Source organism: Solanum lycopersicum, chromosome 10 (assembly GCF_036512215.1).
Source record: "Solanum lycopersicum chromosome 10, SLM_r2.1".
In the NCBI taxonomy this organism is placed as follows: Eukaryota; Viridiplantae; Streptophyta; class Magnoliopsida; order Solanales; family Solanaceae; genus Solanum; species Solanum lycopersicum.
Genome location: NC_090809.1, coordinates 19151009 through 19166596, shown reverse-complemented (window position 1 = coordinate 19166596; position 15588 = coordinate 19151009). Strand labels below are relative to the sequence as shown.

Below are 15588 nucleotides of genomic sequence, written 5' to 3'. Positions count from 1 at the left end.
TATATTTTTATCAATAACGCCTTTCAAAAAAAAAAAATTTATTTTTTTTAAAAAAATAGTTTGTATTTGGTTAGTAAAATATAAAAGCATTTTGAACGATAACTAATGTTTATCCACTCTTTTAAAAAGTAATTCTAATTGTATGCATTTTTTTAAAAATGCTTTTTTTTAGTTTATGAAAAATAATTTTTTCTACTCTCCAAAAATATTTATTTTCTCTTAAAATTCATAATTTTTTAAAAATAAATACTTTTAATCTCTCAAAAATATGACCAAAGCGGAAGTTTTGTAAAAGTGATGGCTGACTTTAAGAAATTTTCAAGCAAGACAGAAAACATTGAACTAATTATAATGTAAAAACGTACAATCATATGGATCACTTCTTTTAATCAGGTCTTATGTTGTGTTATATATCGGGGTAAGAGAGGGGGTAGTGGTGGTTGTGTTTTTTTTTAAAATTGTTTTTATGTATAGTTGGTAAAAAAAAATTAAATCTATTAAAAATGATTCTAAAGTAAAAAAATTAAGTCATACAAACGAGAAATGGTAAAAAATATTCCTCAACTAGAAGTGGATCAAATACACCTTTGCTTGATTTTGAGATAAAAAATATCCTTACCGCTAGTGTATTAACTCATTTTTACCCCTCAAAACAAATAATGAATGACCTCCTCTGTTTCGACTTGTTAGATTTCTCCATTGAAGAAGTTGTTAACTGATTTAAGCTAAGAGAGAAAATAGGGAAGATGAAGTTTACCGTGAATTCATAATTCAACTAAATGAATATTAGGGTTCAGAAGCATGTTATATACAGTACAAGTCTAACTATTTCCCTAACTAACTTCCTAACAACTTCTATACTTTACTAACTAACACAACTAACTTTTATTATTTACAACTTAGTCCCAATAGCTTCTAAGTAGTCCTTTCTCCAATACTCTGATATACCGTGATTTCACGGTATTATTAATACTTTTTCCATAAGTTTAGTGTGTCCAAAAGTTTTTTTGTGCTAATTTTTATATAAGTTTCTCCTTATTTGCAGGAAATCTGTCTAAAGATGAATGGGGGGGGGGGGTTTAAGCGAAGAAATGCAGAAGAGACCACCTACAGAGTCCACGACGGTCCGTCGTGACCACGACGATCCGTCGCGTGGTCCGTCAACCCAGCCGCGTTTTGGCAGAGTTCCAGCAAACAGAGTCCTTGTTTAATTAGTTTTTTTTTATTTTTTTATAAATAGTTCGAAAAACCTGGTTTTTGAGGTTGGACTCGGTTAGGTTAGACTCTTAGATTGTAAAATTCCTTATTGGTAAACATTGTATTGTGAGATTCTTGATAATCATTAGACTTTGTGTGAGATTATTGATTACTTTGAGATTCTTGCAAGTGAATATTGGTGATTAATCAAGAAAACATTCAGATTTTACTCTTTCTCATTGAAGTAAGTACATGAACTCTTATTTAATATATTTAAATATTGTATTTATGGCCATGAGTAACTTAACTCCATAACTAGGGTTGTGGGAACCATAGGCAAATAATGAGATAAAACCTAACTAAAATAACAATTATAGAATGGTGTCTTGCATGTATTAATAATTCTTTCGCTTAGAAGACTTTTTTTTAACGGATGACCAACGTTAGAACTCGCCTTAATGCTACTTGCCGGACCAAGGAGGTAGATAATAGGAAAAGAATTATCAACATAGATTTAGTATATACTATCTAATAGGCTAGTATTGATTGGTACGAGGTGATAAGTTAGTCAAATATCGAATACGATGCTTAATATGAGGTAAAGATAAGGGTTAGGAAAGCAACGCACGTAGCCGGACCAAGGTGTGGAGTGAGATTTTCTAGATGCCGGACCAAGGATTTAGAAATACATAACTTATCACTTTGCATGCAAGATACTAGGAAAGAATTGTTATAGTTAGAATTATCAAGTTATGAACCTGTGCGGAACACGTAAACCCTAGTTACTTTGATTAATTGATTAAAATCCAACATTCAAAGCTGTTCATCGTCTCTTTCAATTGCGTTAGTTATTTTCATTCATTTAGAATTAGAAACACCCCTTTTATTGTTTTTACTTTCCAAGGAAGTCATTGACCAAACAATAGTAATAACTGGTTGAAGTTAAGTCTAGACTATTTTCCTCGTGGGAACGATCCCAACCTCACTAGTTGAGTTATTTATTTGACATGACCGCTTTACTTCTTATTTGAAAAGTAAGTTTGAGCGTATCAAATTTTGACGCCGTTGCTGGGGATTATAATTTTTAGATTAACTTGAACTTATTACTATAGTTTAGTTGATATTTTCTTGATTTTACTTTGTTTTATTATTTTTGATTTTTTTTCAGAACTATCCTCCTTGTATGCCAAATACACAGAGAGGAAGAGAACCCTTGTTTCCCTACGATCACGAATTAGAGCGTACACTGTGCAATATGAATCGAAACTTGGGAATAAATTATGATGATCCGAACCAGAACATCCCATCTCTGGTTGATGTTCATGGTCAGATGTTACCCGATGCTCCAGGTGAACACCAACAGAGGGGAAAAAATCCCGTTCCACGGCCCCAAGCATACTAGAGAGGCTATGATAACATAGCAGACACGGATGTGCCACTTGTCTTGCCTCCTCTACCCACAGGCCACACCTTTGTGGTAACTAGTAGCCTGATGCAAATGCTCACTGCCAGAGGTTTGTTTTCAGGGCTACCTTTTGAGGATCCACATGCCCATATAGCTAAGGTAAGGGCAGTGTGTAAAAGCTGTGTAGGGAGGCCTGATTTGGATTTAGATGTAATAGGTCTCAGAGTGTTTCCTCTCTCACTGACGGGAGAGGCTGCTATGTGGTTCACTGAGCTCCCATACAACTCAATCTTCACTTGGAACCAACTAAGGGATGTCTTCTTAGCATGCTACTATCTGGTCTCCAAGAAACTAAACCACAAAGACAGAGTGAACAACTTTGTGGCACTACCAGGAGAGTCAGTTAGTAGTTCCAGGGATAGATTCACCTCATTCTTGAGAAGTGTCCCAAATCACCGTATAGATGATGAGTCACTGAAGGAATACTTATATTGGGGACAAGATGATAACAATAAAGCGGTGTTGGATACTATAGCAGGTGGATCTTATGGGGAGTGTCCTTATGCTGAGATCGCTGAAAAATTAGATAAAATCTCCCGAAATAACAAAGCTTGGAGTACTACGAAGTCTGATAGAGGGAGAAACACCTTCGCAATGCAGTCCACTCACAACCCAGCCACAGATGAGATTCGTGAAGAAATGGCTCAGATGAGAACCGAGCTTGGGTTGGTACTAAAACATGTTACTGGGGTGCAGAAAAGATAATTGCAGTCAACTACTTGGCAAAACCACCACCTCCTAATGATGAATGCTATTATACACTTATGCAATAAATGAGCAGACAGGGGGTTTCCGACCACGCGCCCAAGGCTCAAATCAGGATAACTGGCGCCAAAGTCAAGGGAACCAAGGTCGGAACTATGGTAACTACAACCGTGAGGGTCATTATGTCTGAGATGGAAACTACAGCCGTGACAACAACTTTAACAGGGGTAACTATGCTAATAGAAACGACAGGAATGGGCCCTACGTCCCTCCTCAAAATCGTGAAGTTACTCCTAGGGATGGTGGAGATAGTGTGGCGCGAGTTGAAGATATGTTGCACAAAATGATGAGGAGGTTCGATGCTAGTGATGAGCACATTAAAGAGTTAAGGGGTGATTTAGCTAGTATTGGGCAAAAAGTAGATACACATGCAATTTCGATTAAACAAATCGAATTGCAAATGGCCCAATTATCTGCGACAGTGAACACACGGAAATCGGGCACTCTTCCTAGCAACACTGTCCAAAATCCAAAGAATGATACGCACTGTATGGTAATCACTACTTGGGGTGTTAAGCAAACCATTGACCCACCTATGCCGTCTACTGAGGAAAATGTGAGAAAGGATAATGATAATGTGTTAAAGGGTAGTGGTGAAGCAGAGGAAAGTAATGGAAAAGATGCGGAAGTACCTATGAAGGTAGTTCCCATTCCTAGGCCACCACCACCTTTCCCTCAGAGATTAGTGAAAAATACCGAGGATGGTAAATACCGGCATTTCATAACAATGTTGAAGCAACTTTCTATCAATGTCCCTTTGGTAGAAGCTATACAACAAATGCCCGGTAATGCCAAATTTATGAAAGATCTGGTCACCAAGAAAAGATCGGTCACTTTTGAGGATGATTATAGACTGCAGCATTGTAGTGCTATTGCTACAAGATCCCTCGTACAAAAGAAAGAAGATCCGGGTGCGTTCACTATTCCTTGTACAGTTGGGTCATTACATTTTGCGAAAGCATTATGTGATCTGCGGGCAAGCATAAATCTCATGCCCCTCTCAATTTACAAGAAGTTGGGTTTGGGGGATCCAAAACCCACTGCAATGCGGCTACTGATGGGTGATCGGCCAGTGAAAAGGACTATAGGGATACTCCATGATGTGCTAGTAAAAGTGGAGTCATTCATCTTTCCGGCTGATTTTGTTATTCTTGATTGCGAAGTCAATTTTGAAGTGCCTATTATTCTTGGGAGGACATTTCTTGCTACAGGTAGAGCCTTAGTTGATATGGAGAAGGGACAGATGAGATTTCAATTGAATAATGAAGAAGCGACCTTCAACATTTGTGATACCATGAGGTAGAGTGGTGAACTCCAATCGGTATCTGCCATATCCCACAAAGAAAAGATGAAGAAGGAGAATGAACAAAAAAATGCAAAACAAGAGTTTATGGTTAGGGATTTGGTGCTTGTAGACAGTTCTGGGTCGCCTTGTCTTCCGGGCAAGCTCAAGTCCAAATGGACTGGCCCTTACTTGTTACCCAAGTATTCCCTCGTGGAGCAGTAGAGTTAAAGGTCAAGGAGGGAGTGCGGTTTAAGATGAATAGAGATCGAATAAAACTCTATTTTGGGCATAAAGAATTGGGGAATAAAGTAATAGAGGCAAACCATCTTGATGAAGGCTGAGTAATCAAGTGTCCCCAGTCGTGCCGCGACATTAAATCAGGCGCTTGTTGGGAGGCAACCCAATACTTATAGTCTTCTTAGTAATGGTAGCATTTTTCTACTAATGGGTTTTTAAATTTGCAGGCACATCACCAGGAAATTCCGCAGAAAATTACTCTGCAGCAGCCACTGACGGATGCAACAACGGACCGTTGCGCCTGCGACGGACCGTTGTATTCCTCTGTTGTATCAGATACGTTTTTCTGTTATTTTCAAACTAGGGAACACATAACGGACCCAACGGATCATCACAACTGAGATGGACCGTCGTTGCATCATTAATGAGTCGTACCCGACCCGACCTGACTTGAGTCTTTTTCAAAATCAGACTGTTTAAACACCCCCCAACCCCTCATTTCACCCCCTTCCTTCATTATACCTCCCATTTTCCTCTCTTTTCAACTTCTACATTCTCTCCCTCGATCATTGCTCCCCCAAAATTCTCCAAATCCCTAGAAGTTATCATCTACTAGTTGGAGTTGCTGCTGTGGGTGTCTTCTTGGTCACCGAGTACTCGCCCATCTTGTTTTTCTACAATTCTAAGGTATGTGTCTCTAATTTCTACTCATTTATCTTGAATTTTTGTTTATTAATTAGTATTAGCTTAGTTCTTCGTCATATTTTCATTTCTTTTATAAGATTCTGTCTAACCTAGGTTAAAAATGTTCGAAATTGCCATGTTTACAACCCTAGACATAGGTGCTTACGCATTATTAGTTTACTAGGTAGTTGGGTTAGAAAAATGTAGGTCTATAACACTGGAAGTTCGATGTGGATTCATTGGGGATGAATGGGGTACGCCAGTTCTGTCACTGATCTACAGAACGAGACCTTGATGACAGACCGTCGTGCCCACGACGGACCATCGTAGGGTCCGTTCCAAAAGTCCTAACACCCCACTGCCCATGCTTTTCCAAGTTTCCCCCAACGGACACATGTGACGGACCGTCATACCCACGACGGTCAGTCCTGCACAACCGTTCTGGTTGTCAGAGACCCTGTTCCTGAGGGTCTCTCATTTTTTTCTAAGTGTCCTCCAACGGACACATGTGACGGACCGTCGTCTTCAGGATGGTCCATCCTGCACAACCGTTCTGGTTGTCATAGACCCTGTTTCTAAGGGTCTCTCACTTTTTCTAAGTGTCCTTCAACGGACACATGTGACGGACCGTCATACCCACGATGTCCCGTCCTGCATGACCATCATGACGGTTAGAGACCCATCTCCTAAGGGTCTCCATATTTCTTTCAAGTGTCCTACGACGGACACCTACGACGGACCGTCGTACCTGTGATGGTCCGTCCTGCACATACCGTCATTCTAGTCAGAGACTCTCCTTCAGGGTTCTCTATTTATACATAGTCCAAGTAAAACACGACGGACCCCATGACGGTCCGTCATAGTCACGATGAGCCATCACCAGGCCCGTCGTGTGTCACTGTTACCCTAGTAATGACATACTATTTTAATTGTTTTTGTGGTTTTGCTTGTCCTATTTGCCACTTCTCATACTAATATTTATCCTTTACAGGTACTATCTACTATGGCACCCAAGCAAGACCGAATCTACCAACGCGGGCGATCGAAGTCTGTCGCCCCGTCTTCTCGCATGGTCATCGGCTCTGATGATGAGCGTGACCCTGAGTATGTGCCCCTAGGCACTTCCACCCCTTCCCATGCTGCACGTGCTCCTAGAGCCACACCCAAAAAGGTGGCGTCCGGAGTAGTCACTGCCTCCCAGTCTGATGAGGAGCGCACACTGACCGGCACACCCTCTGGGTCAACCACAAATGAAGAAGGAGCGTCTGGCTCCTTAGGAGTATTGTGGTCAGAGGAAGCCTCCGGTCTGCTGAGGTTCCTGCACCCGCCACCGCTGCAACGTCAGCCTTATCTGATGAGGCTGACAGTTCTGATTCCACATCAGGTTCACCAGCTCCGGCCCCCACCCCTGCCACTGACCAGCCCAACCAGTGGTGTGTCGACGGACAATTTCAAGTCTACTCTGATGCCAAGTTCCTGACTGATAAAGGAGTGATGAGTCGAATACTCACCTTGGAGCGGCAGATCCTTACAAGGAGTCTCCCGATGATGCCTGAGATCCACAACCTCTTCACCAGGCATCGCTTGCGGTGGACAGCACGTCCGTTGGGACGTTACAGTGAAGAAATGGTCCGAGAGTTCTATGCATCCTACGTAGCGACTCTCCGATCATAGATAGATAGGGGGCTGCCCCCACTAAACTGGCCCCACTGGAGTAGGTCCGAGTACGGGGCGTACAGGTTGACATTTCCCTGCCTACCATCCGCCAGTTTCTATACGGCGAGGGTGTTGATGCTACTTGGACCCCTCTTACTGCCGAGTTTGACTACCGCTAGCACATAGTTAAAGATGGCCAGTTTCTGCGCAAGTCATCACTCAGAGAGACCACCAAGAGGTGGATGGCCCTGCACCTGTCAGTTGATGGAGAGGGTGCCGACTGGGTAACTGAGCCAAAGGGATCCATCAAGAAGGACAACCTGACTTTCACGGCGAAGTTCTTGTGGCTGCTCGTCCGTCACTGCCTTTCCCCCACAACTGCTAATAATATCGTTACATGGGATCGAGCAGTGTTGATGGCGGCGATGATAGTCGGGTTCCAGGTGGACTTCACGTGGCTTCTACAGGAAGTCATGCACGAGAGGGATTTCAAGGTCACTACTACTTACCTTTTCCTGTGCATGATCTTTGCTCTCTGCAGGTCCACAGGTGTGCCTATATGGCACGTAGATCAGCTCAAGACCCCGCAGGGAACTGTTAACGTCGGCCTCATCAAAGATGAGGCCAATGAGTTGGCTCCACGCAGAGGGCCCCGTCCAGAGCTGCCCCCACTTGCTGATGATCTTGCTGATACGGTAGCCCAGGCCCGCACGGCTACACAGGCGGCGTCCACTGACACTACCCCAGTCGAGTCTATCCAGGGTAGTAGCACTGCCCCGAGCTCCTCTCGCATAACCCCTCTACCGGCACTGGTCCCGCTTGCTAGGGTCCAAAAATTGGAGGCACAAATGGCTACACTTCTGCATCATATCCAGCCGTGGATGCAGAAGTCGATTACTGAGTCAGAAGAGCGCCTAGAGCGGAAAATGGTCCAGTATACAGAGCGGAAGATCGCTGAGGTTCACCAACGCTTGGAAGCCTTTGAGTTGAGGGTGTTAGCCCGACCAGCCCCTCCTATGGATGTGTCGACTCTTCAGGCTGCAGTTGACAGTCTTCGTGCAGATAATGACACAATCTTAGAGGCTAGGGTGCCGGAGTCTGAGGCTCCTTCTGTCGAGCCTGCTGAAGACACAGTGTTGGCGGCCCTATTTGCCACTTCAGATATTCCACCACCTCTCCCTCGAGAGAATGCCAAGGGGCGTAGGGGTCGAGCAGAGGATGAGGCGCGAGCACGGAAGAAGGAGCGCCGAGAGATGGAGGCTGCGAGGAGAGCCTCAGTTGCTGAAGAAGAGGCACACCAGATGAGAGCATCAGAGTTGCGGCTGGGGCGTCTAGCTCCCGCACTGTGGATATAGCAGGAGGCACTACTGATGGTGTAGTTGTTACTGAGGACACCACTGAGGGTGTCCAGATTGCAGAGGACGTGTGTTCCGGGGAACCGGACCCACCAGCTTGCTGATCGACGACGCTTTGCACCACAGGTCTGCTTCACCTACCACTTTAGTATTTAAATTTTTATGCATTGGGGACAATTGCATGCTTTTTTGTTGGGGGTGGGGTAAATGGAAAGTGAGTGTTAGGGTGAAGTCTGAGTAGCCCAATTCACTATCCTCTTTTGGGGTTTTCTTGCCTGTGTTCTTTTTCCCCAAAAGACTGATTATTTTTTCTGTTGAACCGGCATGTCTATATCTTTTGTACATAGTTTAATTCTGGAGCATGATGGCTAAAATGATATCCTGATAAACTGGAAAATGATGCATGACTAGGCATAGTAATTGATAATTGTGTGGCTCTAAGCTTGACATGGAGTTACACCATTGCATTACCCTAAGTCTTAAATTCGAACTAGGTGTCTGATAATCTGGTATAGTGATGAGATGTCAAGTGAGTGTGAGGAAGATTTTAATAGTCCACTATTGGTACTGAGCTAGAACTTGCCTGGTTAGTCCTGCTAAAAGTAAGCTGTAATAGACAATTAGGAAAGGATCATAGACCCTTATTCAATATAGCCCAATTCTAGCCTAAATAAAAGAAACCAAATGTAATTTATCCTTCTTTAATCCAAATGATCTGAGCTTAAATTTGACCTTTCTTTTTCACCCCAACTGATCTTTTCTGTGAACAATGTGTTGGCCCTGGTCCCACCTTGGACATGTGCACCTCAGCTTATGCCAAAAGCATAAGTTGAGGGTGGCTAATGTAGTAAAAAACCTTCGTTATGGCCCTGACCCAACTTTGGGTATTGTGTACCTTGACTCATGGCAAAGCCATGAGTTGAGGATGGCTATTATGAGGAATGCTTTGGAAAGTGGGGTTGAAAGAACAAAGAGAGAGAAAGAACAAAAGTAAAGTGACTCAAGAATTAGTCGAAAGAAAAGTAAAGAAAAAGAAAAATATACAAGAAATACAAGCAAGAAAAGAAGAGAGTCACTTACACAAATGAAGAAAGAAGAGAAAATAGCAAGGTGAAAGAATATGAGAAACTGGGCGAGACAAAATGATAGAAAGTGGAAGGTTTAGCCGATATGTCAAGGAGGGAAAAAGTCACTAAAGCATACCTAAATATACCCTACCTGACCCCGAGCCTTTGTTACTAGCTAAGAAAGTCCTATCGTGATCCTAAGGGTTGTATAGCGAACTTAAGGCAGTGAAAATAAGGGCAAGCTTATGGCAATAGGTATGAATGAGTGTGACTTTTTTCTGAGAGCAAGTGTTGAAAAGTTATCCTTATACTCAAAATGAAATCATTGTGTGAAAAATGAGGATTTTGTTTAAAGTGAGGACACTGGTTGCATTGTCGGAATTGTTAGCACCTCGGTGAGAAATTGAAGAGGATAGGTGTTTGTGCATGGTGAGTCTGTGTCATATTCTGATCTCACATAATTCAAGCCTAATAGTGATAGCATGCATAGATTTGATGAGATTAATCGGGATTGATAGCCAAATGATTGCAAAGGATAAAACATGGGTACTATTGTATAAAGATTTTGTATTGAGTCATAGTGCGTCTCTTGAGGACAAACAACGAATTTAAGTTGAGGGTGTTGATATACCGTGGTTTCACGGTATTATTAATACTTTTTTCTTAAGTTTAGTGTGTCCAAAAGCCTTTTTGTGCTAATTTTCATATAAGTTTCTTTTTATTTTGCAGGAAATCTTTCGAAAGCTGAATGGGGAGATTTTGAGCGAAGAAATGCAGAAGAGACCACCTATAGAGATTATGACGGTCTGTCGTGCTTGTGACGGTCCGTAGGTAGCAGCACAGTGCATCTGCTGAAGGAAGATGGGGAAGTTAGACCAAGTGTGGGGTTACGAAGCTTGTGACGGTCCGTCGTGTCTATGATGGTCCGTCCTGCAGGTTCGTCATGAAGTTCAGAGAAGTAATCCCAGTACCCATATTCCAAGAGTTGAATTTTTTTGGAACGAAGACCCTCGACGGGCCGTTGTGCCTATGACGGTCCGTCATACTTGCTGTCGAGGGTAATGAAGAAGATCAGTAGAAGAAATTGCATAAGTATGGGACGACAGAGTCCATGACGATACATCATGACCATGACGATACATCATGACCATGACGATCCGTCGCGAGGTCCGTCGACCCAGCCGCATTTTGGCAAATTTCTAGCAAATAGAGTCCTTTTTAATTAGGTTTTTATTTTTTTATAAATAGTTCGAAAAACCTCATTTTTGAGGTTAGACTCTGTTAGGTTAGACTCTGGATCATTGTTAGACTCCGTATTGTTAGACACAGTATTAGAAAACACTGTATTGTTAGACTTTTGATTATCATTGATTGTTGGTTATTTTTGGTGATTAATCAAGCAAACTTTAAGATTTACTCTTTCTCATTGAAGTAAGTACATGAATTCTTATTTAATATATTTGAATATTGTGATTATGACTATGGGTAACTAAACTCCATAACTAGGATTGTGGGAACCATAGGCAAATAATGAGATAAAACCTAACTAAAATAACAATTCTAGAATGGTGTCTTGCATGTATTAGTAATTCTTTTCCTTAGAAGTCTTTTTAACGGATGGCCAACGTAAGAACTCGCCTTAATGATACTTGCCGAACCAAGGAGGTAGATAATAAGAAAAGAATTATCAACATAGATTTAGTATATACTATATAATAGGCTAGTATTGATTGGTACGAGGTGATAACTTAGTCAAATATCGAAAATGATGCTTAGTATGAGGTAAACATGAGGGTTAGGAAAGCAACATACTTAGCCGGACCAAGGTGCGGAGTGAGATTTTCTAGATGCCGGACCAAGAATTTAGAAATACATAACTTATCACTTTGCATGCAAGATACTAGGAAAGAATTGTTATAGTTAGAATTATCAAGTTATGAACCTGTGGGGAACACGTAAACCCTAGTTACTTTGATTAATTGATTTAAATCCAACATTCAGAGCTGTTCCGTGTCTCTTTCAATTGCGTTAGTTATTATCATTCATTTATAATTAGAAACCCACCTTTTATTGTTTTTACTTTCCAAGGAAGTCATTGACCAAACAATAGTAACAACAGGTTGAAGTGAGGTCTAGACTATTTTCCTCGTGGGAACGATCCCAACCTCACTAGTTGGGTTATTTATTTGACACGACCGCTTTACTTCATATTTGAGAAGTAAGTTTGAGCATATCACCAAGTAGCTTTCCCTCTTGTTTTTCTCAAATTCTCAGGTATATGTCTCTAATTTCTACTCATTTATATTGCATTTTTTTTATCAATTAGTAGTAGCCTAGTTCTTCTTGATATGTTCGTTCTTTATCAAATTTTTTCTGACCTAGGTTAAAAAAATCCTCGAAATTGTCGAGTTAAAACCCTAGAAATAGGTGCTTTAGCATTGCTAGTTTACTAGGTATTTGGGTTAGACAAATGTAGGTCAAAACACTACCAATTCGATTTGGGTCATAGGGGATGAATGGGGCATCTCTAGTTCTGTCACTGAGTTACAGAACGAGACCCCGATGACGGACTGTCATACCCATGACGGACCGTTGTTGGGTCCGTTCCAACCGCCCTAACACCCCACTGTCCAATTTTCTCCAAGTGTCCACCAAAGGCCACATGCGACGGACCGTTCTACCCACGATGGTCCGTCCTGCACAACCGTTCTGGTTGTCAGAGGCTCTATTCCTAAGGGTCTCTCTCTTTTTCTAAGTGTCCTCCAATGGACACATGTGACGGACTGTCATCCCTACGACGGTCTATCCTGGACAACCGTTCTGGTTGTCAGAGGCACTATTCCTAAGGGTCTCTCTCTATTTTTCTAAGTGTCCTCAAACAGACAAGTATGACGGACTGTCACACCCACGAAGGTCTGTCCTGCATGACCGTTATGATGGTCAGAGACCCCTCTCTTAAGGGTCTCCATATTTTTTTTCAAGTGTCCTCTAACGGACACCTACAACAGACCGTCGTACCTGTGACGGTCCGTCCTGCACATACCGTCATACTTGTCAGAGACTCTACTTCAGGGTTCTCCATATAAACATAGTCTCAGTAAGACACGACGGTCCATCGTACTCACGACGAGCCGTCACCTGGTCTGTTGTGTTTAACTATTACTATAGCAATGTCATTTTATTTTCATTTTTTTTATTTTGTGTGGTTTTTCTTGTATTGTTTGATCCTTCTAGTACTAGTATTGATCCTTTACAGGTACTATCTACTATGGCACCAAAACAAGATCGAGTTTATGCACGCGGGCGATCGAAGTCTATCGCCCTGTCTGCCGGCCTGGTCATTGGCTCTGATGATGAGCGTGACCCCGAATACGTGCCCCCAGGCACTTCCACCCCATCCCGTGCTACGCGTGCTACCAGAGCCACACCTAAAAAGGTGGAGTCCAGCGTAGTCATTACCTCCCAGTCTGATGAGGAGCGTACACTGATCGGCACACCTTTTGGTTCAGCTACCAATGAAGAAGGAGCGTCTGGCTCCTTAGGAGTTTCATGGTCGGAGGAAGACTCCGGATCTGCTGAGGTTCCTACCCCCGCCCCCGCTGTAGAGTCTGCCTCGTCTGATGAGGGTGACAGTTCGGAATCCACACCTGGTTCACCAGCTCGTGCTCTCACCCCGATTACTGGCTAGCCCAACCGGTGGTGTGTCGAGGGGCAGTTTCAAGTCTATTCTGATGCGAAGTTCCTGAATGACAAAGGAGTTATGACTCGGACACTTACATTAGAGCGGCGAGTCCTTACGTGAAGTCTCCCGATGATTCCTGAGATCCACAATCTCTTCACCAGACATCGACTGGAGTGGACAGCTCGTCAGTTGGGACGTATAGTGAAGAGCTGTTCCGAGAGTTCTACGCTTCCTATAGCGACTCTCCGATGACAGATTGATAGGCGGGCTGCCCCCGTCAAACAGACCCCACTAGAGCATGTCCGAGTACGTGGCGTTCAGGTTGATATCTCCCTGCCTTCTATTCGCCGGTTTCTATATGGCGAGAATGTTGATGCTAATTGGACCCCTCTCACTACCGAGTTTAACTACCGATGGCAGATTGTTAAAGATGGCCAATTCCTGCGTGAGCCATCACTGAGAGAGACCACCAAGAGCTGGATGGCCCTACACTTGTCCGTTGATGGAGAGGGTGCCGACTGGGTGACCGAGCCGAAGGGGCCTATCAAGAAGGCCAACCTGACTTTCACGGCGAAGTTTTTATGGTTGATTGTCCGCCACTGCCTTTCCCCCATAGCCGCTGATAATATCGTCACATGGGATCGAGCAGTACTGATGGCGGCGATGATAGCCGGGTTTGAGGTGGATTTTGCGTGGCTTCTACAGGCGGTCATGCACGAGAGGGCTTTTAAGGTCACAATTACTTACCCTTTCCTGTGAATGATATTTTATCTATGTAGGTCCAAAGGTGTGCCTATATGGCACGTTGATTAGCTCAAGACCCCTCTGGGCACTGTTGATATCGGCCTCATCAGGGATGAGGCCAATGATTTAGCTCCACGCAGAGGGCCCCGTCCAGAGTTGCCTCTACTTGGTGACAATCTGGCTGATACGGTAGCACAGGCCCGCACGGCTATGCAGGCGGCTTCCACTGACACTACCCCGATCGAGTCTATCCCGGGTAGTAGCACTGCCCTGAGCTCCTCTCGCTCAGCCCCTTTACCCGCTCTGGTCCCGCTTGCTAGGGTCCTGAAATTAGAGGCGCAAATGGCTACACTTCTGCATCATATCCATCCTTGGATGCAGAGGTCTATTGCCGAGGCATAAGAGTGCTTAGAGCGGAGAATGGTCAAGCACACAGAGCGGAAGATCGCTGAGGTTCATCAGCGCTTGGACGCTTTTGAGTTGCGGGTGCTAGCCCGTCCAGCCCCTCCGGTGGATGTGTCGACCCTTCAGGCTGCGGTCGACAGTTTTTGCGCAGATATTGAGATGATCTTAGAGTCTAGGTTGCCTGAGTCTGAGGCCCCTTCTGCAGAGCCTGCTGAAGACAAAGTCATGGCGTCCCTATTCGCCACTTAAGAGATTCCACCACCTCCCCCTTGAGAGCAGGCCAAGAGGCATGGGGGTCGAAAGGAGGATGAAGCTCGAGAATGGAAGAAGGAGCGCCGTGAGATGGAGGTTGCGAGGAGAGCCTCGCTTGCTGAGGAGGAGGCGTGTCAGATGAGAGCAGGAGAGTTAGCTGCTGGGGCGTCTAGGTCCAGAATTGTGGAGATAGTGGGAGGAACTGCTGATAGTGCTGTAGATGCTGAGGACACCACTGAGGGTGTCTAGATTACAGAGGTAGTGGGTTCCGGGGAAACAGACCCACCAGCTTACTGATCGTCGGCGCTTTGCACCCCAGGTTTTCTTCACCTACCACTCTAGTATTTTAATTTTTTTATGCATTGGGGACAATTGCATGTCTTTTTGTTGGGGGTAGGGTAAATGGAAAGTGAGTCTAGGGTGAAGTCTGAGTAGCCCAATTCACTATCCTCTTTTGGGGTTTTCTTGCCTGTGTTCTTTTTCCCCAAGAAACTGATTACTTTTTCGGTTGAACCGGCATGTTGTCTATATCTTGTGTACATAGTTTAGTCTGGAGCATGATGTCTAAAATGATATCCTAATGAAATGGAAAATGATGCATGACTAGGCATAGTAATTGATAAATGTGTGGCTCTAAGCATGACATAGAGGTACACCACTGCATAACCCTAAGTCTAAAATTTGAACTAGGTGTCTGATAATCTGGTAGAGTGATGAGATTTCAAGTGAGTGTGAGGAAGATTTGAATAGTCCACTATTTGTACTAAGATAGAACTTGCCTAGTTAGTCCTGCT

General features: G+C 43.5%; 1 protein-coding gene across 1 annotated transcript; it reads left to right on the top strand.

Moving 5' to 3' along the window:
• The first annotated feature begins 8215 nt into the window (after positions 1-8215).
• Positions 8216-13399, top strand: LOC138338735 (uncharacterized). Its single transcript, XM_069289823.1, has 4 exons — positions 8216-8634; positions 8701-8770; positions 10441-10515; positions 12968-13399. The coding sequence occupies exons 1-4, from the start codon at positions 8216-8218 to the stop codon at positions 13397-13399; spliced, it is 996 nt and encodes a 331-aa protein (XP_069145924.1).
• Positions 13400-15588: the final 2189 nt, after the last annotated feature.